General features: G+C 34.0%; 1 protein-coding gene across 1 annotated transcript; it reads left to right on the top strand.

Annotated features, from left to right (window-relative positions):
• The first annotated feature begins 379 nt into the window (after positions 1-379).
• B0H65DRAFT_109989 (uncharacterized protein) lies at positions 380-1,294 on the top strand. Its single transcript, XM_062820559.1, has one exon. The coding sequence runs from the start codon at positions 492-494 to the stop codon at positions 987-989; it is 498 nt and encodes a 165-aa protein (XP_062684483.1). The 5' UTR covers positions 380-491; the 3' UTR covers positions 990-1,294.
• Positions 1,295-25,258: the final 23,964 nt, after the last annotated feature.

The raw sequence follows: 25,258 nt of genomic DNA, 5'->3' as shown, positions 1-25,258 counted from the left end.
CAGATTGAACTCCACCATCAGCCATTTCATCTACAGATACATTACATGTCACGGCAGGCGCGGTACCCGTACATATTACATACGTATTTATGCTCTCGAGCTGTAACGTACGTACAGTACGTACCGCATCGGTTGTTGAACTGCCCGGGATCTTACATCAACAACGACCGATCGAAATATCACGACTCCTTCATTGGGCCAAGCGCTGTCTCGTCTATCTCGCCGTTACATTTGGTTGGGGCGGTTCTCTCATTATTTCTGGTTGATCTATCGCCAACCTCCAATCCCGTCCTTGAGGTAAGTACGCTACACTACGCTAAAACACTCGGGCTCCTGCCCCAAGATTCTGGATAACCAATTTCAACTCTCAACGGCCATGATCAGCCGCGGGCCTCAAGGCAACCATCAAACCCCACTCCGACGAAGACCCAAGACATTAGCCAACGGCGAAAGTGGAAGTGACCTGCCTTGTTGCAACCGTCGTAGCTTCCATGAAGTTCGCTTTGCGGAGTCGACGGCCTTTGACCTTTCCACAAGCGCTTCTTTCGTCTCCGCCGATCGTATCGGTGACGCGTCAATACCTTTCACAAGGGGCAGGAGCTGACACAGTAGGCAACTTTCAGGGCAAGTGGAAGGCAGGGCGGATTGAAAAAGGGATTCAACGCATGAAGGAGCTCCACAGCGAAATCGAGCGAAACTGGCTGCCCGACAAGAGGAAGTCCAGTTCCCGTCCCACTCCCCGGCCGTTCGTGAGTCTGGCATCTTCACCTCACCGTCTCTTCACCACTGCAACAACGCTAATGCGAACTGCTCCTACGGGCTGCAACCTTGGCATTTTGGATGATCGAGATGGAGGGATCTTGTGCTTGTTGACAGGATCATCGAGATCACGAGGCTTGCGGGCTTGCGGCTCAGTTTTCGAAGGACCAGGCGACTACACGATAGCTACAACACCAATTTCAACTCGGACGATCACTGCACCCACTTAGCGAATGCATCACAAAGTTCACGGCGCTATGGCCCTGATCGGCTCAAACTTTTCATTGAAAAGCGAAATCGGTAGCTGGGTATAGACTAAACCCACTTTTATGCTTAGTCAACACGCCCAGCCGCCCAGCCCAGCCCAGCACACCGTATACAACTGAGGCTATATAATCGATGCCCGCGCATTGCTAGATCTATGTCGTCGTCGTCATTTTTTTACGTAAAAGTATTCAAAGTCATCAATCTAATCAATTATCTACTACTAAGGGTATTAATACTATAGTTGCCAATAATACTACTATCCTCCATATTAGCCCTATTATTACATATACTATACTTGCTACACTTGCTATACTCGCTACCCAAAGTATACATACCTACTCTAATTTTAATACCCGCCGTATAAATGCTGCCCAGAGTACTAGAGAGCCCCTATATACTAGGAGTAAGGTACTAAGGGCGGTCCTATCTACGTTGCTAATATAATCTAGGCCTATAAACTTCCCTACTATTAATTAGATGGGGGAAGGAAATTCCAATTTAGCTAGGAGGGCATTAGTATTAACTATCTAATAGGCGCTAGCACTCTATAACTAAATTGGTTAGAACTAATAAGAGCTGGCATATAGCCGCGAGATAGCTATTACTAAACTAGCGGCTATTACTAAACTTAGGAATAAGGAGATAGGGAGGGCGCTAGAATTCTCTATAAGGGAACTAGAAATTAATAAAAAAGCGAGGGTGAGGGAGTTAGAATTATTTGCGGGGGTATTAGAAAAGGCGCTAAAGTTAAAGCTAGTATAAACCGTGCTATAATAATCTCAGTTATATTATTAGCCGTAATATTAATTGCCTCAGCAACGGCTCGCTACAAATCCTCTTAAATAACGTTGCGGGTACGAAACGCCCTCTATATACCTCCCCTCCTCCCTTCTCTCTAAGTATTTCGCTATATTGCCCGGCGGGGCAGCTCGTCGTAAGAGAGTACACGGCGGTTATCATACTAATCGCAATCAATAAACGCGGTGGCAACGGGCTAAATAGGCTAAGCAAGGCCTTAATTACCCTCGAGATTGCGTAGTTCGAAAACTTCCGGGTTTATAAGGTCTCGTCCCAATACTCTACGTATATAATCAATAAGGTTTAGATCGGGGATAACCGCTTTTCAACGACAGCTAAGTAAAGAAGTAGGGTTTTAAATAGTATAAGTACGCCGCTCAACCTCGGTCAACCCTATACCGCTGTTTAACTTTAATTACTAATACGTATTTATATCTTCTATAGCTAATACTAAAGGTGGATTTATCTATAATAACTTTAATATAAAGTATTTATAGGGTAAACTATACTAAACTATAAATACCTTCTTATAATTAATATTTAAGTCTTAACGACGATCTCTTAACCAATCGTTATAAATATAGCGGTACTAGTACTATATAAGTTTGAGGGTATATAGCGCCACCTATGTAAAAAAAAAAAAAAAAGAAAAAAAGTTAATTTATAAGGGTAATAATAAAAGACTACATTTTTACGTACTTTCAATACCAGATTATTAAATATCCCTACCCTCTTATACTTATATAAGTACGATTACTTCGTTATAGCGCATTGTAATTTGAATACTTCTCTTTAAAAGCGGTAGGTAGAGCGTATATACTCGTATAGTTAATCTAAAGAGGAAAGACGGTTCTTAAGGAGGCGTTTAATAGCTCTATATGCAAATTCGATTTAGTTAATTACCCTAATGCTAAAGTTCCTATATTTTGGAACGGCGTAATTCCTAAACTCGTTAATCTATAGGAGGTAATATTTATAAAAGTAAGCGAGGAGAGTTATAAATAAATAGTTAGCGAAAAAGGTATATAATATATTGTAGAGAGGAAGGGGGTTAATGTACGAATCCATTGTTTAAATTTATAAGTCATTAAATACTATACTTATTTGAAGTCATTATCGTTATCCGCATAAACTACCTATTTCCAAGACGCTTAAAAGCTTTCGTACGTATTTAAATAGAATCGATGAATAGGATTAAAGGCTAGTATATTACGATGGCGTAGAACGATAGCTTCAATTGCCGGCTCGTTAACTACTTTATAAACTTCTTACCTATCGTTAAACTATTAAGTAAGGTAGTTAGCGGCGGCGGTATTATTAACCTCTTCTAGATTATTTTCCTCTAGGTTATTATTAACGTATTCGTTATTATTACCGATATTACTATCGCCAGCTTTATTATTAGCTTTATTGTCGTTAACCGCCGCGGGGCCTCGGTACGATGAGGGATTAGGACTATAGCCATCTAAATCCCAGATAATTAGTATGAGATTTAATAGGTTAGTACCGGGGGCAAGATTATTACTGCTATTACCACTATTAGGGGACGGCTACACCTACTTCTTCTTAATATAGTAGTTTACGTTCTTTATAACGTACTATATATAGAATTGGTATAGTACGTCTAGGTAGGTAGCAATAGCGGCCTTCTTGAATTCTTTATCAAAGTTGGTAATAAGTACTACAGGGTTAGGAATTTCGTAATCCTCTTAGAGCTTCTTTAAGTAATTGAATTACTATTTAAAGTCTTTTTACCTCTCCCTGCTCGAAAGACCAAAGGCGATATTAAAATTATAACTAAATGTATCGATACTAATAACGTTAAAGAGGAGAAGGTTAAAGTGGTTAACCTATAAGGAAAAAAAAGGGGTTAATTAATTAAACCCTATAAGAGCAATTAAGTAAAAGAGCATTTAAATTAGAAAATAATTGAATTAATAAGGGTAATAATACCCTATACATATTATCGACTAGTAAAATATGGGGATTCTTCTTCTATATTTCTATATACTAATCGAAAGTCTAGAATACTCGCGCTACCCTCTATTCATTGAGAAAGAGCGGGTTATAATCGATAAAGTATTCGATGCCATATAAGCTTTTATACTATTCTAGAAAGTCGAGTAGCATCTTCGTCGAAGAATAAGAATTATACTTTATATAGCGAATATACTACTCAATATTCAAAACCTCCTAAGTAATAATAAGGATTCGAAGACTATACAATTCTAATACTAAATTATTACCGTCAATGCGTTAAATAGAAGCAATGTTTTCTACCTCGACTTTAAGATCCAAAGTACCGCTTAAATAATAAATAATCTAATAAGAATTCATTCTAATAATATTAAACAACCTTTCGATAATAATATTATTAGGTTCTTTATAATAGCGACGGATCTATTATTAATAAACAATATTGCTAGCGAAGTTAACGATATCGATATCGTAATTATAATTATTATTAATCTCTTTAGTAAATTACTAATTACTTTACTTTTTGCTCAATATAATTTTTACTTAATAAGGATAATCGAATTGACGTAAAATAATATTTCGAACTCCTTACCTGGTACTACTATTATAAGCGCGACCGTATATACAATAGTAGTTAACACACACAACAAGCTACTCCTTTCCCCTCTTCTTATTTTTTATAATACCGTATAATTAAATTATAAAACTTTATTATACGGCGTATTCTTATAAGGCATCGAATACAGCGACTTTATTATTATAACCCGATAAAGTAAATAATAGTTTCGCTCGTCGTCGGATTAGGGAGGATAAAAGTAAAGGAGTTTATTATTTAATAGTAGCGCGCTCGCTAGAGGATTGCAGTAATTGTATTTTTATTCGCTCCTTACGGGGACGACGGATTAATAATAACTAGATTTTAATAATAGGGGTCGTATTCTTATTGGGGGTAATTATTCGAGACGGACTTCTCGGATTTAAAGGTATTTTGCTAGCGATTCTAATTAAATCCCGTCAACGCTAATTATCTTAGTCGGCTAGGTTGGAAGTCTAATTTATTAGGCGAATAAATAACGTACGGAGAGCGGGCGGGCAATATATTAATAAATACTACGAGGTCGAGGATATTATATTAAATAATAATAAAAACGAAGAATAATCGCTATAAACGGTTATTTAATACTAAGGTAAGGTCTTGCGATAGCTTTATTCAATTGTATAAGATTAACTATCGCTAATAGACAGCGCGACGGTGGCGGCGGTTGGGCAGCGATGTGTACGTTGTATATGGTGTGCTGGGCTGGGCTGGGCAGCTGGGCGTGTTGACTAAGTATAAAAGTGGGTTTAGTCTATTTAGGGACCAGTTTGAGTCTACCTAGCTACCGTTTGCGATTGAAAAGTTGTGAGGGTTACAGGGGGTTTTGGTGCCAAGTTCGATTTTTTTTCTGGACTAACTAGTTTGGGCACTAAAAAACTCAAGAAAACTCGAGAAAATTGCTCAAATTTGAACTAGGGTGTTTAGAAGAGGTACTGACTATTGTAGGCCGTTATACTTTCCTAATTTGTATTGAGATCGATAGATTCTTAGTGTTTTTGACCAGTTTTCTTATTAAAATTGATAAAATTTTAGAAGTAGGGAGTACCTTATTTCTAGTAGAAAAATTGTAAGTTTTCGTGAGTTTTCGTAAGTTTCCTTGCTAAGATGTATAATGTAAGTAGGTTTGCTTTGTTGGTGAATGTTATATCAGTTGAACCGTATTCGAACTTTATATTCTTAGTTATTAAAATTCTAATATATTATAACTGCTATACAATTATATTCGTCGATATCGGTTAATATAAATCTAGGAAGTGCTAATTGAGCTACCTTTGCTTTTATAGTAGTAATTACTATTTATATTATATTTCGTCGTAGGAGAAAGGATCCTAAACCTATATACTATAGCCTAAACTATATTAGAAAATTATCGGATAAAATCTATCACAGTTCAATAGTATAATGTTAATAATTCTTTCGTAGAGATTGACCTACCTTTAATACCCTATTAAAATAGCTTTAAAATAATACCAATTATTTAGAGCCTAATTGATATTAATTAATATATTAGAAATTAATGTTCTTCTTATATATTTTAGCCTATTATTAAAATTAGTGAACTACTTTATATTATTTCTAAATTAATTAAAGTTTAGTATTAAAGATTATAAATAATTTATTGCTTATCTAAAAATATTTATATACTACGTATATTATACTACTACCGGATAATTATTTAGACCCTACTATTGAATTGAATCCTAGTTTAAATGTATTTAATAGTTATATTAGTGCTATCGATAGTACTTATATTATCGCGTATATTAAGAAGAAGGATTAGTTTCGATAGTATGATTGTAAGGGATAAGTAATTTAAAATATATTTGCGGCTGTAAAATTTAATTATTCTTTTATATACGTATTAGCGGGTATAAAGAGGTCGATTAACGATATTTTACTTTATAATTAAGCGTTTTTATATTTATTTTATATCCCTCGTAATCGATATTATATTATAAACGCTAGGTTTGGCGTGAGGTAGGGTATTATAATTCCTTTTATAAATATTAAATATTATTTTCAAAATTAGAAGAATATAAACGTATTATTAAAAGACCCTAAGGAGCTATATAATTTACGTTACTTTCGTATTCGAATTATCATAGAATATATTTTTAATTATTTCAAAAAGTAATAGAAAATTGTAAGGGTAGCGCCTTTCGAATATAATTTTAATAATTAGAGATAGGTTGTATACGTGGTAACTACGTTATATAATTTTATATTAAAATATATAAAGAATTAAAAACCCTACTAATTAAACGCGAAGGAGAAGTAGTAGATAAAAGAGGCTCGTATACGTACGCGAAGGGTAGTAAGAAGTATATACCCTGATTATATTAGATGGCGGTCGTCGATATTGATGTGGAGGAGCTGGTAATTATATTTGAAAAAGAAGAGAGATGTTAGATAATTTGGTGTATATAGAGTAGAATAGAGTATTGAGGTAGGAGGAGGAAGGGAGGGGAGAGGAGATTGTAAATTATTGTATTTATATAATCATTTACTAGATAATTAGAAATATTAGATTATATTATGAAATTAGAGTTTTCGAGTTAAAATTTAGCAAATTTAGTAATCTGGTGCAAATCCAGCAATTTGGTACACATCCAGCAATCTAGTACAAATCTAGTAAATTATTAAATTAATTACCTCTCCCCCTACCTTATCCCTTTATTCTACGCTATTCTACTTTATTCTATTCAATTCTTCTAGTAGTTAATATACCCTTCCTTTATTTTCTTATTTAATTTCAATTATGTGCTAGTAAAAAGAGGATAATTTACGAGATAATTAATATAGTTTATTATCTCCTCTTTCTCTAATTTAGAGAATTTGCGTTATAAATTTTTGACGGCGAGGGTAAATTCGTTAAATCTAATTAATTTAGGAGTTTGTAATGAGGTAGCCGCTTTCTCTATCGATATATTAAATAATTCGATATTATTACCCTTCTTTTTACAACCGACTTTACTAATATTTATATTAATAAGAGGTATTTCGCCTTTTAATAATAGAATTTAAATAGGATTAGTATTTTTCCTATATTATTACGCCTTGGTGAGTTTTCTTACGGGTGGCTGAGTAACTTTTTTAATATCGTTATCGTCTCTATCCTCCTCCCCGTCGTTAAATAAGATTATTTCCTCCCTGTTATTATTATATTACCGAAATTAATATTATTATTGTTAAATAATTTATTTGCCTACGATTCTCCCGCTTTTATAATGCCCCTACCCGCTGCCTTCGTTTTAAAGAATACTTGAGAATATGTTTTAATATTACCCAGTAGGGTCTTTATAAGCTAATCGATTATATAGTTCTTAGTATTCTTCTGCTTCCGAAAGACCTCCTAATTCTATATAAATATTTCGGGCAATTTAGTAGTGGGGTTAAGTGAGGCGCTAGAAATGGAGAAAATTTCTTTTTAATAATGATATCAATGTTATTCGGTATTAAATTTAGTTTTAATAATTTTTTGAATCTATGTACATTTAATTTACTTTTCTACGTAATACCCCTTTATTCGTTCCTATACTTTAGTAAAGTTTTGTGGCTACGTTGAATTAAAAAATTTATTATTCTTATATTTGAGGAATTAGGTTATTACTATATCGGTTATAATATTGGTTTAATTGATCCTTTTCTTTAAAATAATTAGTTTAAGTAGTTTTAATACCTTCGGTTATTTAAGTTTAGAGGGTATTCGCTTCCTTTTTAAAGTAAGGGGGGGTATAACTCGTAATAACTCTCTATTTTATACAATATTTTAAAGCGGTTAGGTATTATTTAGGGAGGCTGTTATAATATTATTCCAAATTTTAATTGGTTGGCTTTCATCAATTTAATATATTTAGGTAGGTTAGGAGTTATTAATTTAATTATAATTTACTAAGTAAATAAATTAGCTATTTTCGAGAGAATCGAAGGTTGGGAAGGGGGGTAGGATATTATTATTATTAGGCGGTTTAAAAATATTATCGAGTGGTTGCAAGAGGGGGTTATCGAGACTATTTTGTTGCTCCTCGCCTTCACTGTTCAACAAATAGGATAATGGTAATATATTCGAACCGCTTAGAAGGGTTAAATATTCATCTTGGGCGTTTATCTTTTTAGATTGGGACGTGTTTTGGCTAGTATTTTTCGTATAAATCTGAATAAATTTAAATATTAACTTCGTGTGGGGTTTAATCTTATTTTTCAGGTGTCTTTAATAAGGCGGTGTAGAGATATTGGCTAACTACATCAAAAACGGTTAAGACCAGCCATCACCAAGCTAATGCAGTACTAAAGCGGTACGGTCGTATTGATCCACCCCTTTTACTTGGCTGCAGACGAGAGGAGGTAGCTAAATATTCCTAACTTTTCAATGAAAAGTTTGAGCCGATCAGGGCCTATCTAAAAGAGATGCCGATAAGCCAGCATCTCGACAGAGATATGGGTATGACAACATCGGGTCACAAACCAGAACAATATTGGTGTGGTTCACTGACAGGCCATTAAATGACGCTATTCCAGAGCCATGCCACCACATTGGGTGCCGTGCCCCTTTGGGTCATCCAATCGATGGGTCCCCAGCCCCCCCACCTCTCCGGCGCTCCCAGAAATCGCAGTGTCAGATTCCCGAGATGGACGCTAATCCATTAATTGCACGTGGAGACCCGAATCCTCCAATCAGTCCGCGATGACGAGAAGCCCAGTCGCATTCTAGAAGCTTGGGCGGTAGGCAAGGAGGCAAGAAAAAGCAAAAAGAAACGAAACCCAGAAAAAAAAGAAAGAAACATGGGACCATACAAGCGCTTTCAGCACCGCTACTGAAGAGTCGAGAACTCCTTGTCAACAGCCAAGCCTGAACAGAACAAACCGTCGCTTCTGGAGAATAGACGCCGGCTCAAAGAACAAAGTCCACCAGGGTCCAGGGCGCAATCGGTCCACGACGGCGCCGATTTGGTAATTCGATAATGGATGCCAAGGATGCGCACATGGCACATGGGCGAATGGGAACCACGGGAGTCGAATCTGGATTATCTGCATCGTACCATTCTTATGAACCCAAAAAAAAGACATCACGCCTACCGGTGTTTTATCTCACAGCCGCGCTCGACGGTCCCAGGGCGAATACGTTCTCACCCACCCCCCACATCTGCATCTTTGGTGCTCTTCGTGCTCGTTCAGCAAGCGCCACCGAAGCGGCAGCCTACCATGGGGTATGCTTACAGGCTCGGCGACCAAAGACTGGGTTCGTCTTCTAGCTAGATGTACCCTATCAAACCAAATCCCGAGTGCGTGTCCAGGTTGCTTGTCAGATTCAGCAGCTGTGAACTTCTGCCTCAAAGCCTCTGGCTCATTCGCCTTGAGGCTTACCTATAACCATCTGTCAGGTGTCATGGTCCGAAAAGCCGACAGCCACGGTTTCGTGCTCATTCCATTCTCGATCTAGCACACAGTGAGGTCGTCGATAAGGTACTGCGCACAATAACCGTTATTACGCTCATCCCGCTAACCTCCACTACCCTACCCAGCCCGGTCCATGATCCCATGACCCGCCCGTCCCAAATCTTGTTGCGCTATCGGCTCGCGGAGAGCTTCCGGTCCCAAGGAAATTCACAGACGAGGGGGCGAAGAGATCGAGCCTACGGCGTGGGACCGGACCCTTCGATCTAAGTGAAGGTCTCCGAGCACGGTCACATTACTGCAACGCTATGCATACTAGACCACGCTTAGGCTGGATTTCAAGTACTGCTTGGGTAATGGGTGGCCTGTTATCTCGGCGACTGCTTCTGACATGCCCATCCCCGAGGTTTATTATCATCACCACTTTTGGCGAAGGAAATTCAACTCGGGCGCGTAATCTTGGCATTGGCGGAACAAGGGCAAGCGACGTACAGACGCTAGTCAACGCAACCAAGTCCCAATTGTTTGGTACGGCAACATTGTCAGGTTAGTCCACGCTTGGAACAAGGACCGACCCATTGCAAGTTCTCGTGGAAACGAGGATGAGTAACGCCCCCGGGTACGTGCTGGCGAACGTCAAAAAAAAAAAAAAGAAGAAGAGTCATAGGGCCATCACAACGCCCAGTAATAGCTCCACGTGGTTCCCTCTTGGCGCGGGGAGCTTTTGTGTTGGTCGAAAGAGGTTCTTTCAACCGATCACGATGCGGAGTAGCTTCTCTTTGGGTCAGGCCAAGACCAAGAACACCAAACGTTTCCCTTGGCCCCGGGTATTGGCTTCATATCGGCGGCAGACCTATGTTCACAATCCCACTGCGGTCAAGACCTTACCTGAGGAACTGGGGAGGTATCTATGACAGCAACGACATGTATGATGGACTTTTCGGAAGACACGATTCTGATGCATGAGGGCTATCATGTTTTCGAGCAGTCTCGACATGCCCGTCACATCAATCGTGGTAACTTCCGCTCGCAGGAGGAATTCACCTTGTCCCACTCATTCACCACTGAGATCTCAAAGCACCGTTCTAAAACCGCCACAAAGCCTACGAGTTTGGTGTCTCGTAGGTTGAGGGTACCTCGGAGAACGAAAGAAAAAGATAATCTGTCTGTACCATGACATGTGGCATGATCTAGATCAGCTACGACCAAACACAGTCGGTGGCAATCAGCACAGATATACCGAGGACTCACCGGTTTCGATTCTCTCTCACGGCCCAAGGCCCTCCCTGGAGCTCATTTGCTGCGTTGCTGATGCAGCGACTGTATCCAACCTGATACGGCCGCTTGAGAGACCGTTGTGCCGGAATTGTACCTGTTTGGCGCCGGCCCACCAGCTCTTTGGCCATAGCTTTCTGAGGCAATCGCCTGGTCGTACATAATACGAGGCGTCGAGATCGTATGTTTCGCGATCTCTTAGCAGTCTTACCCGTCAGCCGACCACGGGAACGGCAAGCACTACCTTAACCGTGCGGAGAAGGTGTTAATGGGCCGAAAATCTCCGATGTGTGAGGCTTCACAAGTTGATATGAGCCGTGTATGTGCTATTGAGCACAGGACGTGGAGTGCACGCAGGTTTCCTGAGCGATCGTTGTGATAGCCGGCATACAACTCTGTGTCCGATGTCCCTCAGCTCTTCGTCCAACCGCCGTTCGTATCTCATCCTCTCAGCTCCAAGGGCACTTGTACTCTCTTCGCTCCTGCGCTCTGTGAGGAGCATCAGCATATATTACGGCCCTGGTAATATGGGTTTGTGGTTCGCAGCGCGGCACGTTATGTGAACACAAAGGCTACCACGGAAACACAAGCATAGGGCAGGTTTTAAACCTATACACACCCCTCCCGTTTGGGTTACCCACGTGTAATCTTGGGCATCAGCGTCTCGTTTAAGCCTAAAACTCATCCATATGCGGGCCAGCCGGGGTAGGAAGCTTGTTCACTGTAGAGTAGGAGTTTGTGGCTGTCAGCCAATCCCTCCCTCCCAGGATCTTGTTCCATTCTCCCCCACCGCTCTATTAAAATGGCCCTCTGGTATCGATCGCCTGATCTCAAGTCATCCAGATTATCTTCCAACACTGGTCGGGTCGGTTAGATTAAACGCATGAGCGTACTGCCCCTACGTACACAAGGCTATCCGCTGTGTCGTTCACTTGCATATCCATTTCAGGTTATCTCTGAACGTGGAGACGATGCTGGGGACTTTGGACACTTTAAGTTGTGACTCTTGTTCCAGCAAGCCATGGGATACACTGCCGCCGAGCTTGTGCATAAGTTGCGATCACAATATCTATGTATATTGCCACCCTTGGTCACAACTGTTCAAGAGGGAAATCTCCCGTATGACTTGGTGCGTGGGTTCGATGCGGCACCTTTTTGGTTGTTCATCACGGGAAGGCACAAAAGCTCGAGCCAACCAAATCGTGAGCATGAGGAGATCAACCCTGCGGTACGACGGGAATGCGAGATCGGGAAGTCGTCTCGACATACGTAGTTCATGCTCTCTCGCGGAAAATTTCTGATTTCTTGAACAACAGCTGCAAATGCCGTGCGATGGAAACTGGCAAGTGACTCTTCGACGGCAGTATCGAGCGCTCATTTTCTCACTTTCCCCTTGTCGACATCGAAGCGGGTGCCGCTGCGAAGTACTATGACTTGAGTCCTTGTCCTTTTTTTTCTTTTTGCACTTTAAAAGCCGGGGATGGCACTTCGGTATTCAGTGGTCAAGTTTCGGCAAACAGCATGACAGCGGTAAATTTGGGGCAGTCACGATAAACGCTGCACACGACTCCGACAAGTAAAAAGGCCAGAAGCGGGCTTCGTGGGTGAAGAAAAGAAGGACAAATGCTCTGAGGTCAGTAAGATTACTGGTTAAACTCCGTGACTAACCAGCAGACAACGACTGATCTCTATACGCAACTATAGTTTTACTCGCCGCATGCTGACGTAGTGTCATCTTACAGCTAGTGGTTGCGTTTATTGCCGGGTCTTAGGAGTATCACTCGGTTGCCTGGTTTGTAGCCTGTGATTTCCCCGTGGGTAGGTTACAATTTCCTTCCAATAGTTTGATGTCCTGCGTCGGCTACTGCACTTTAAAGGGCCAGGTGAGAGCAATATGTTTACTCATAATTGACAGGTTTTGAGAACGTCGTGGGCGTCCAGACAGACAGCTGCTTCAGTTGCCTACGTGTAATGTCTACCGCTTTTACTCAGTCATAAGAGATTTACTAAACCTGGCAGTTTTGGTGAGAGAAGCTGCATATGCAAGGCGGCTTTAGTGCATATGAGGCATCAATCCAATAGGGTTATCCCATTTTCCTAGCTAGCGCCTTTGGTAAATCTCTTATGGATGAGTATTAGCGGTAGGCCACGACGATCACTGCCTGTATGTTCGAAACAAGGGCACAAAACGATAACTCAACGTCCCAAAAAGGGGAAGAAGTGAGCATCCCCTTTCTTTTTGATATTTCCCTCCACTTACCTATCAGCCTCACGCACCCAAATGTTTGTCCTCGTCACTGTCTCGGTCAAGCTGCAAGGCAAGATGTCTGTCAGCAGCACCTCGCATTCAGCGAATAGGGATTCAGATGCTGCGATTCTATCATACCAGATCTCTTGACCGGTCGTTCACTAACGGCGCTTGAACAGCTCCTATGCAATCGGTTTCACCTACGTAGTAGCGACTATCATGTGAGTGAACATTTCTCAATACACTCCTTCAAGGACTCTCTCCCTCACCATAGGCTGAAGATACGCCTTATCGGCTTGTCGTCCGCCTGGTTTTTAACTGAAAGACAATATCATTTGTCAGCTTCATCTTGTGCTTCTGTCCGTTTGAAGATGAGACATTTATCTCATATGCAGAGAGTACAGGTCAGAGGTACATTTCTGTATCTCAGAAGCGAGACAAGCGTGGCAGCTCTCGGAAACAGGAAGATCGCACTTGCAGGAGCGCGGGAACTGATAAAACTCACCGATGTGCCAACACTCCTTCTCCTGCACATGGCAGCAAGTCGATGTTGCAGCCGTCCTGCAGAAACAATAATCCCGTCACAAAGCAAACAAGATCGTCGAGTTGTCTTCGTTGGTGTCTCAACACTCGCACTCGGCTATTAACTCTATTACACCACTAGTCCCGCGCAAGATGAATGGGAATGGTTGCGCCATTATGAACAAGCAAAGAAAAGAGACCATCAATTCAGATGCGACCAAATGAAGTCAGCTTGCTTTCCTGTTTTGGTCGAACTCGTAGACGAATACGTCCTTGAGGTGACATTGCCTGTGGGTAAATGATGTATTTCAGGGATGATCAGGGCTAGGCGGCTTGCTGACCGGTCTGTAAGATCGATCCAAACCGTTGGCCGGACATGGATTACCTTTCTTGCATTCTTTTCTTCTTTTCCTTTTCTCTCTTTTCAGATTATCCTAGGCTGAACCTTTGCTTCTTTTCCCTGGTCATCAACTGGTTTGCTACGCTCTTTGCGGGATCTCTCATTGCGCTAGGCAGCTGTCAGACGCCGCATTGACACTCTGGCTTTGCTTTATTGTGTTTCTTTTCTTTTTCAACAGCAGTGACAGCAACGGCATTGCGCAGCACACAGGACACAATCAGCACACACCCACGCAAAGTGCGAAGAGCAAGGGCAATACAGGGCCCGTTTGGTTCAACCAGCTGTTTTTTATGCGTGATGGTTACGCCCCTTTTAGGGTACAACTGCAATTGCAGGGGGTATATACAGCTAGATTTGTACCATTTTGTCTTTTTTCTTTTTATCTTTTATTACATAGTAGCGCCTGCACGTGCTTGGGGGCGTACGTAAGCGAGGCTATATGCAGGAGTGCAGCTCATCCATCGAGATCTCTATACTAAAACTCGTCTATTAAGTCGTAGAATTGTAACTACTATTATAAATTCAATTTTAAAAGTATTTATAAATAGAAATATCTATCTAGTAGCTAGGAAGCCGCTCTATAAAACTCTATAACGATTATTTAATTACCAGGTATAGTAATTAATATTATTAAAGTCGAAGGTTTAAGGGGTAAAAAAGGGAATATAAATAATAATTTACTATAATAATAGCTAGAATCAAACAAACTACAAAAATCGTACTTTTGAGCGTTTAAGAGAGAGCTATTATTATTAATAATAATAGCTAAACGTTGTAAATTGCTAATTTCTAATTAATTAAATCGAATTGAATCGAATCGACTGGAATACCCAATTAGGAACTCTCGAATACCCAATTAAGAACTCTCGAATATATAAATATAGATATTAATTCTATAATTTTATTAAATAGAATCCTCTATTACTAATATTCTTATTTATTACTTCTATTACTTCCTCTCTTACCCATTATATCCTCCCGCCGCTTCTAAATCGCTAGCCTCATCGATAATAATACCTTTAGACCAAATAAGCTTATTTATAATAATCCCTAGCATCGTAATAAAATCTACCCTAAATTTACAAAGTTTAAGCCCGTACCGCCTAATTATTATAAGGCTTAAAAATATAATATTATAGCCGTATAACTAACGCCGCTTCTATACTTCCTTCCTCCTTCTACCTAACCTCCCCAACCTATTCCTCCTACTATTTAACCCTTTCGAATACCGTATACCAACCGGTCTTAATTATTTACTCCGTCTATTCTACAGCGAATTAATATTAGAATTACCCGGGTATAGTAGCCGGTAGCCGGCGGGCGGGCAATTTTTATAATCCCCCCTCTAAACGCCAAGTTTCCAACTATTACTATTACCCGGCCGTCCTTTATTACTATTAGTACTCCTCGTCCCTCTATTATTATTACCCGGCCGTCCTTTATTACTATTAGTACTCCTCGTCCCTCTATTATTATTACTCCGCCTTAACTTACCGCTACTATTAGCGATAGGGACGACGACGACGACGAAGAATTAAAGGATAAATTTCCCCCTTTCGAAAAGCTTTTAATACTATAGTAGATTACTAATTAAATTAAATTATTCGTTACCTATTTAACAAATATATAAAAGAAAGGGAATATAGCTTGCAATTTTAAAACTAAATAATTAATAATAGTTTCTAACGATACTATTTAAATGCTACATATTAAATACCCGCGCTAGAATTAGAACCGCGAGCGGTTATATAACTGCTAGAATATATTAAAAATTAACTATCGATTCTAATTAAATTTTATATATAAGACGGAAGTATCGTTTAATAAAACGATTAATCTTTTTAATGCCTATAAAAATACGTAAATATTATTTTTAACTAATAAATTAAAAGCAAATTAGTTAAAAACGACTCTGCTAAAAAACTGTAAAAAAATGATTCTATTATTTATACTCGACTAGGTAATTAATGAAGATATTATTAATATTCATAATCGGTTATTTATATATATAAAGACCAAGAACCCCTAATTAGTAATTAAACGGGACGTACTATTAACGGACTTTATTAATAGTAAATAAAAACGGCGTAATAAGTACGCTATAATCAATAAGGTACCGCTTAATAATACCAACGAAGATAAAGAGGAAGGTAATAACGAAGAAGAGGAAACTATCAAAACGCGCCGCCCTATTAAGAAAAGGATAATATACGCGGCTAATATCGATCGGTTAATTTCCTCTATTAATATCGGTTTTAAAACTCTCTCTTAAAGATTCAAATCCTCTCTTACTTAACTAACGGCCATCGGGCCCTTATAATCGTAATTTCTCCCTCCCTCTAATCTTACTTTAATTAACTTTTCGCGTACGCTAATTACCTTAATTATTTTACTATTAAAAAGGATATATAATAATAAAAAATAACAATTAATAACGGAATTAAAGAAGGATTCGGTATATATAACGGCTTTCGTTAATACGCTTAAAACGAAAATATTATTAATAGAGTAATTACTTAATATAGTACCTAACCTTAATAACGCGCTGGTACCTACTTCCCAAAATTGGTTTTAGTTTTTACTTCTTTAAGAAATATTACAATATTTTTATACTATTTAATAACTTTCGTTAATCCGATTCCAATAGTCGTATCCTCGTATTCGTATATGTTATGATTAAAAGAATTATATTATAAACTATAATTGTATTAATTTAATATATTATAATTATTATTAGGAAATATAAAGGTTTTACTATATTAAATATAAAAAGTCGTAAAAGTTTGAAAATTTTGATTAAATTAAAAAATATAGCCAATTTAACTACCCTCTATTAGGTTAGGCTAAATTAAATAAATAAAGATTTAATAAATATAGGTTCTAATTCGCCCGCCAAATTTTAAATATAGGGCAAATATAGTAATGTAAAACCGCAACCGTAGAATTTAAACCCTAACTCTATATAAAGGGATGATATTACAATACTTATAACTATTATAAATTAACTCTAAAACTAATATAATTAATATCAATCGATTTAATTTTATTTAATGAATAAAATAATATAAAGTATATCGATTTTGAATAAATATATAAAAAGTGGCTAGCGTTATAATAAATCATTATTACTATATTTACTTAGCCCACTTAACTATTGTACAGCAAATTCGCTCTACCCGCCGCTATTAATAATAACCTTCCTACATTTTATAAGTTAATATATCCCTAAACCCTACCATCCTTTCGTTTTACTCAATTACTATATTAACTATAACCTTATCCTCGTCGTTATTAACTCGAACGCAACAATCGCCAACTTCCTCTTCTTCTTCTTTATTATCTTTAACGTCTAAACTATCTAAGTTATTACGCCCAATCCAATTATAAAGTATAATAAAGGCGAATATAATATTTATCTACGACCGAATATTGTATTCTAACACTATCGACCTTATAACCTTCTATTTCCTCTTTATTATACTGATTACAATTTCAACTTTTATATAATATTTCGAATACTTTAAATTATACAATTCTTTTCGAATCTTTAATCGACTAACCCCCCTTTCACTATATTTAATAAAATAATACCATATTGCTAAATGTAATACTAATATACTTCGCCGTATATAATACCCTATATTACTAAAATAAAACTTCCCTTCTAATATTTTAAAACCGTCCGCATTAAATATTAACTGTATAACTTTAAAATTATATATAAATCCTTCTACCCCCGGTAGAACATATATAAAAAAAATATTTAAACCGACGCCGACTATAACGTTCTAATATATATATCCCTTTCGACCTCGCTACATATATATTCATATTTCGGGCACCCGTATATACATAAAAATACCGTCGACCGCGCCCAAACAATTTTTAAAATATAGCATTAACGCTACATTTCCTAAATTATATACGGTATTTAGAGGAGGGAATTTAATAATATAATAATATAAAAAAATTATAGTTCTAAGGATTTCGTAAAAGTTACAACTAATAATCTCAATACTATAGCCAAACTAATAAGCCGCTTCCCGCTAAGTTTTATTATAAGTATATATATATAAGAAGGTTATAAACTTCTATTTAAAGAATATCTATTTTATTATGGGATATTCCAGGCAGGTGCCTGAATGCCCCACTTTGTCTTGGCACATGCTGTGTTGAGCGTAGGACTACTCTATCGAACAAGACATATCATATAAGAATACTCTCCCTATCAACCTCCGTCAAAGTTAATTAGATTATCAATTTATATTATATTAACTTAACGTTTATCTTGCTCATACTTTATAAAGTTGTATACGAAGTCCTAAATTAAGGCTATCGATAATATTTATTTTTAATTTCCTTTAATAAGACTATCGTTAACTGTTATATATTATTACTTTATCTAGTAATTAATTATCTACTTTATTATTTTATATTAGTATTATTTATAAAGTATTGCTTTACGTAATAAGTAGTACCTATAATTTAGTTTCAAACTGACCTTATTATTTTTTATATTCTTTTTCGTTTTTTCCTTTCGTAAAAAGGGAAATTCTATTTTCGTTTCGTTAAGTTTAATAACGATTTATTAAACTTATTACTACTTATTCAATTTACCCTCTCAAATCAAGTACTTGCGTATCCCGCTTAATTTTGAACCCTTTTTTTTTATAATTTTTTTATCATTCCTTTAAATTTTAAAATTAACTTTTACGATATTAAATAGTAACGCTATTCCCTAGACGGCTTTAACCTTTAGGATGATAATTTAATATATAAAGTATATTAAATCTTTAAATTTATAATAATTCAATTTTAACTTTACTACGAAGAATATTTTACCCCCCTGGCTACCGAACTTTTTATTAAAGTTAATAAACTTCGCTTCAGTATATAAACTGGCGAAATCGAAATTTAAAAAAATTAGGCTAGCGAAATTAATAATAATATTTACAATAAAGGTTAGATCGTCGATATTAATACGGCCAATAGAGAAGTTTAATAGATTTCATATAGATATTATAATTTTATTGCTAAATACCCTTTTAAAGGACGTTAAATTTAGTCTTTCCTTAAGGAAAAATATGGCGCTTCTACTTAATTTAGGAAAAAGTATTAATAATAATATATAACCAAATTGAAAATTAATAATAATAAAATTATTTAATATAGAATTAATAACGATACTATTAAAATAGCCGCTAATATATTAATTCTCCTAATACTAACGGTTCCGTCGCTTCTAACTTTTAATTTTCGTTTAATAACTTTTCTAATACCGTTAAAATAATCGACGCGCCGCTTTTTATAAATCTTATTCAAATACCCATTCCTCTTTCTTTACCGCTAATTCTAATAAAATAATTTTCTTACCCCGATTAATCCCTTCGTCCGCTCTCGCCTATTAAATTTATTATTTCCTACGTTAATTCAATTATTAAAATTACTATCAATTTTACTTAATAATTTATGATTAATCCTACTACTAAATACTTCGCTAATATAGTGTAAATAGAAATTCTAATTAAATTTGTCTAAAAGTAATAATAAAAATGAATTTTCGTACAACCGGAATCGACTATAACCGATAAATTCCTGATTTATTTCGTTAGTCCGGTTTAAAATACCTTATACTTTATTTAAAATAACGTAAAGCCCGGTTTTAACTTGCCTGCTCTAACCACCGCTCAGCGTAATCCTATTTGGTAAACCGATAATTCTATTATTAATTGGCCTTAGCATACTATAAGTCTTATTAATATTATTAATAATACTACTATAATTAGTACTAAGGATCCGTGTAATACTGTTAATTTTATTAATTATATAAAAAACCTTTAGATTAATTATACTAACCGTCTACCCTTACTCGATAATATTTATTAATAGTTTACTTATAATTATTATAACGTATTATTTCTATTAACCGGCCGTTATATTTCTACTCATACTATAAAAATAACTCCCGAAGAATTTACCAAATAGGAAAGAGCCTCCGTTAACGAAGAGGAAATAAAATATTAATTCCGTTAAATTAAATAGTAAATTCATTTAGTTAAATAAGTTTACTAAGTTCGTTAAATTTAGGAATAGGGTATACCGCCTTCGGTTTAACTAATTTCCGTTTAAATTCCCCCTATATAAACTCTTCCCGTTCAAATTCCTTTATTATATCTAACTTTTCGCTAGGGTAATTAATTTATAAATATTCTATAGCCTTTAATATATTTCATTAACGCTTTTTTTAATACTTCTTAATAATTAGTTAGAACTAATAATAATAGTACTATAACGGATAATATTACCTTCTACGAAATATTTAAAGATTTATATAACCGCTTTAAAGAATTTAAATTTCGTAATAATACCATTTTTAACGAAAAATTTACTACGCCAATTAATACTCTTAATAATAAATTTATTTAGTGGAAATTCCTTAACGTCGGCGTATTCTTCCTTAACGCCCTTAATAATAAGAAAAAGTAAAGAATCTATATTAATAGTAGAATTAATATTTATACTAATTATTACTTATTTACTAATATAATTAATAACGTTTTATTCGTTTATACTAAACGTCGCGAAATTACAATTAATAATTCTTAATAATTATTATAAAGTATTATATTTATATAGTAGATTAATACTCTATTTTATAGTAAATGTAATAATTTTTATAGTAAATTTAATAAAGTGTAGAAATAGTTTAATATAAATTGATTTACTATTAAAATATATAAGAAAAGTAATTAATCTTTATACAATTTCTCTATAGAATTATTTAAATATATTTATTTGTAGGGTAATAATACCGATTTTTAATTTTATACCTATTTTTACAATAATCTATATTATAGATTAAAATCTTATTACGCTAAGCCTAGTTATAATTATTCTATCAGTTAATATATTGATAACGTTAAAAAAAAAGCTTCATTTATTTGTAATAAACTTTTAAATTTTTCTAAAAGTCCGTGTTTAACATATTTCGCTATTAATAATATTAATAATATAATAGAAAATAACGCTATAATAGCCGTCCATTCTAAATTTTAAGGAAATAAGGACGGTAATAAACTTTTTTCAAAAAAAAAACTTTTAATTTGATAATAATAATTTTGCTGAAAAAAGTAATACGAAATTTTATTTTAATAATAAAAGATTTAAAAGATTTAGTAATACATTTAATAAATACGATAATAACCGTTCGGGTAATAATAATAGTTGTAACCGTCATTAGGGTAAAAAGTTCGAAAAGCGTCGTTTTTTTAGGGATAGTTATTACGTTTACGTTAACTTTGTAATTATTTTTACAGATAATTCCGACGCCGATAATAGAATTTACTATTTATAGAACGAAAATTACTACATTATGAATAATTTTGAAGAAGAAATAATTAAATTTAATATAAATACTTCCGCTATTAAATATAATAATAAATCTTCTATTTATTTTACTAATTCTTTAATTCCCTTTAATATTATATTTTCTAATATTCTATAATTTTCTGTTTTACCGACTTCGTTTTCGTTAATTCTAGTTATTATTATTAATACTATTCTTATTAAAAGTACTGATTTTAATAATTATATTATACTCCTATTATTAAATTTATTATTTAATTCTAATTTTATAACAATTCTTAAACGTTTAAAACTAGTTTAAGTATTTAGTAAGTTGTTTAATCCTTTGTTTAAAAATCGAATAATAATTACCGAAAGTTTTCAGGCTACGCTAAATCAAGTTAGTAAAGTAAAGGAAGCGAATATTATATTAAAAGTATTAATATTAACCGACGGATGGAAATTTAAAATATTAAACATATAGTATAAAAGCTAATATTATTTACTTACCTTTATAGAAGGGTAAATAATCGAAAGTATTCCGAATATTACTTTACGAAACGGAGAATTAAATTTGAAGAAACTTATTTCCTATTTATAAGTAAATATTATATCGAATCCTAATACTCCTATAATTATTATATATTTTAATTCTAATTATTCATTAATTATAATAAACTGTACGTTTATCGAAAACATTTTACCTAATATTTAATATTTATTAATCCTACTAAACGTTATAAAAGGAATTAATTTAAAAATAATTATTAATACTATCGCCGAATTTAATGTCTATATAGAAGGAAAGGTGAACGGCGTTATAATTAATAATTATTTCTAGATATCCGTTTTAATTATCGAAGAATTTGGCCCCAATATACTATTAGGAACCAATTTCCTTCGCCGCTATAGTATAAAAATGTAATTTAATACTACTTTTTACTCTTTTAAATTTATTTTTAGTATAAAGATATAAGGAGAAGTCTTTTCTAAAAGAAAAGAAGCTGGAGAAAATATATTAATTGTTAAAATATTCGCTAAAAGAAATTTTATTTTTATAATCTATTAATTAAATATTTTCTAAGTATATTATAGTGCCTAATTTAATAATTAATAATCCTATTAAAGTAAATGTCCTACTTATAACTTTTACGCCCAATTCTATAATTTATTAAATATTATAATAAATCATGAAATATATAAAGTAATTCTTTATTTTAATTATTTTAATAATAACCTTCCTATTCCTATAAGTATCCGAATCGGTATAATTATATATCCTTCGCTTAAAGTTAACGAGAAAACTATATTTCTCGACGTATTGAACTTAACCTACTTGGCTGTTAAAATCTAAATTAACCTCTCTCCTAAGTAATATACTATATATATCGATAAGATTACCGAAAATAATAAAGAAATTACTATTCAAAAAAAGTCTTTTAATATTCCGTTTTATGAATTAAATAAGCTTAACGATATCAATTCTATTCCTTCCGAAGTAAATATTAATATTTATAATACTAATCCCAATTTATCCTAATAATTAAAGAGCTTCCTAAATAAATACGTTAACATTTTTAGAAATAGAAGAATCGTTTTAATAAAAGAGGAGGATAAAATATATATTAATTTCGTCAAAAAATGGTAAAGTTAGTAAAAAATCGTTAGGGTTTACTTATTTAGAATTAAAGACTACGAATTTTTTGATAAAGAATATAGTAAAATTTATATTTAAAATCAAATAGTATTTATATTACAACCTATACCTATTATATACTTTATATTTATCATATAATGGAAAATTAATAGCGTCGATAAGGGTCGTATAATTATTAATTTACGGCCGCTAAATAATATTATTATTCTAGACGTCTACCTATTCCCCAACTAAAAAGATATTATTAATACTATAGTTAGTAAAAAATTCTTTTTAATCTTTAACGCCACCGGTTTTTTCTATTAATTACCTATTTTAATAAAATATCGTAATAAAATAATAATAATTAGCCTACGTAATTTTAAATAATTTAATATCGTACTTATAAATTTTAAAAATTCGCCTACCTTTATATAGCGGTTTATGGATCGATTTTTATTCGATTACTACTCCTTCGTTCGCGCTTATATTAACGATATTATTATTTTTAATAATATTAAGGCAGAATATTCAAAATATATTAATATTATAATAGACTTCCTTTATAAATACGGTATTTATATTAGTGCTAATAAATCTTTTATAGCTTACCCTTCTATATAATTATTTAATAATATTATCGACGGTAAAGGTTATAAGCGTACCGAAAATTATATTAAGGCCTTCTAAAAGCTTAATTTTCCTAATACTTTAAATATTCTTAAAATTTACTTCAGGATAGCCGGTTAGTTGAAATAAAGAATATTTTAATTCGCTATAAAAGAAAATTATTTAATTGTAAGAAAACCGAATTATTTAAACGAGCGAGCGAATCGGGAGATTTATAGCTAAGAATAATAAAGTAGGCGAGAAAAGCTTATAGGTCAAAAATTAAATTTATATTAATTAAAGAGGAAATCGAAGTTTTTTATAATATATAGGAAAACTTATATAATTAAATATATATATTCTATTATATTAAAAGCGAAGCTTTATTTATTAAAGTTAACGCTAGTAATATAATATACGGAGTTTACGTCTTTTAATTTAAATACCTATAGGATAATAAATCTATCTTTAGTATAAGTAAAATTCTCCTAAATATAATTAAACCGGTCTACTTCCTATTAAAATTAACGACCCCGGCCGAAAAGAAATACAATTCTATAGAAGTAGAAATCGTAACTATTATTTAGACTTTCCAGAATTTTAGGAAGATAGTATAATTTAATAAATAGCGCGTAAATATTATTACTAATTACGCTTTTATTGCCGGTATTATTAAATATACTTCTTTATAAACTATAAATCTAATTAAAGCTAACCCTAAACTTACTAACGCTATTAATTGGGCATTATAATTTAACTTAAATAGTTTCTATATTTTAAATCTCTTAAACATTATTCCTAACGCTTTATTAAAATTACTTATTACTAAATTAATTAACAGCGACGATACTTCTAACGAATTTACTGATATTTAATCCCACTTTAGCTATTTAGAAAATTTTACTACCTTTTTTTCTTATATATAAATATTTCTCCAAATATTCGGAGCGTTTTACCGATTATTATTCTTACTTTTCGGAAATAATTAATTGAAGTATACCCTTCCGACTTTAAATATAATAGAATTCTTCGATTACTTGAAAAGGTTAACGTTCTAAATTATATTTGTATACGCCGCTCCGGTAAGCGCCCTAATTTACTTACTAATCCTTATTTATTCGAAAATAGTCTTCTTTATTGCGTCGATTATTAAGACGAATAATATTTTTATATCCTTCGTTTATATATATAGAAGATACTAGAATTAACATATAATAAAAAATATTATTTCGGTACTAATAGGATAATAGATAATTTATTTTAATTTTATATACGATGTAAAATATAAATAGTTCGGGAGTACGTTAAATATTTCGAAGTATACCGTTAAAATTAATACAATCGGTAACCAATTCCCGGCGAACTTTTACTTATTCGAATATTTCCGCGCCCATTTTACATAATTACTATAAATTTTATTACCAATATACT

Source organism: Neurospora tetraspora (genome assembly GCF_033439725.1).
Source record: "Neurospora tetraspora strain CBS 560.94 chromosome Unknown B0H65scaffold_2, whole genome shotgun sequence".
NCBI lineage: Eukaryota > Fungi > Ascomycota > Sordariomycetes > Sordariales > Sordariaceae > Neurospora > Neurospora tetraspora.
Note: the sequence above shows the minus strand (reverse complement) of the source record. Positions and strands in the feature narration are given on the sequence as shown.

Coding starts and splice junctions, on each gene's coding strand:
- B0H65DRAFT_109989 (XM_062820559.1), top strand. CDS start 492: ATGAAGTTCGCTTTGCGGAGTCGACGGCCTTTGACCTTTCCACAAGCG.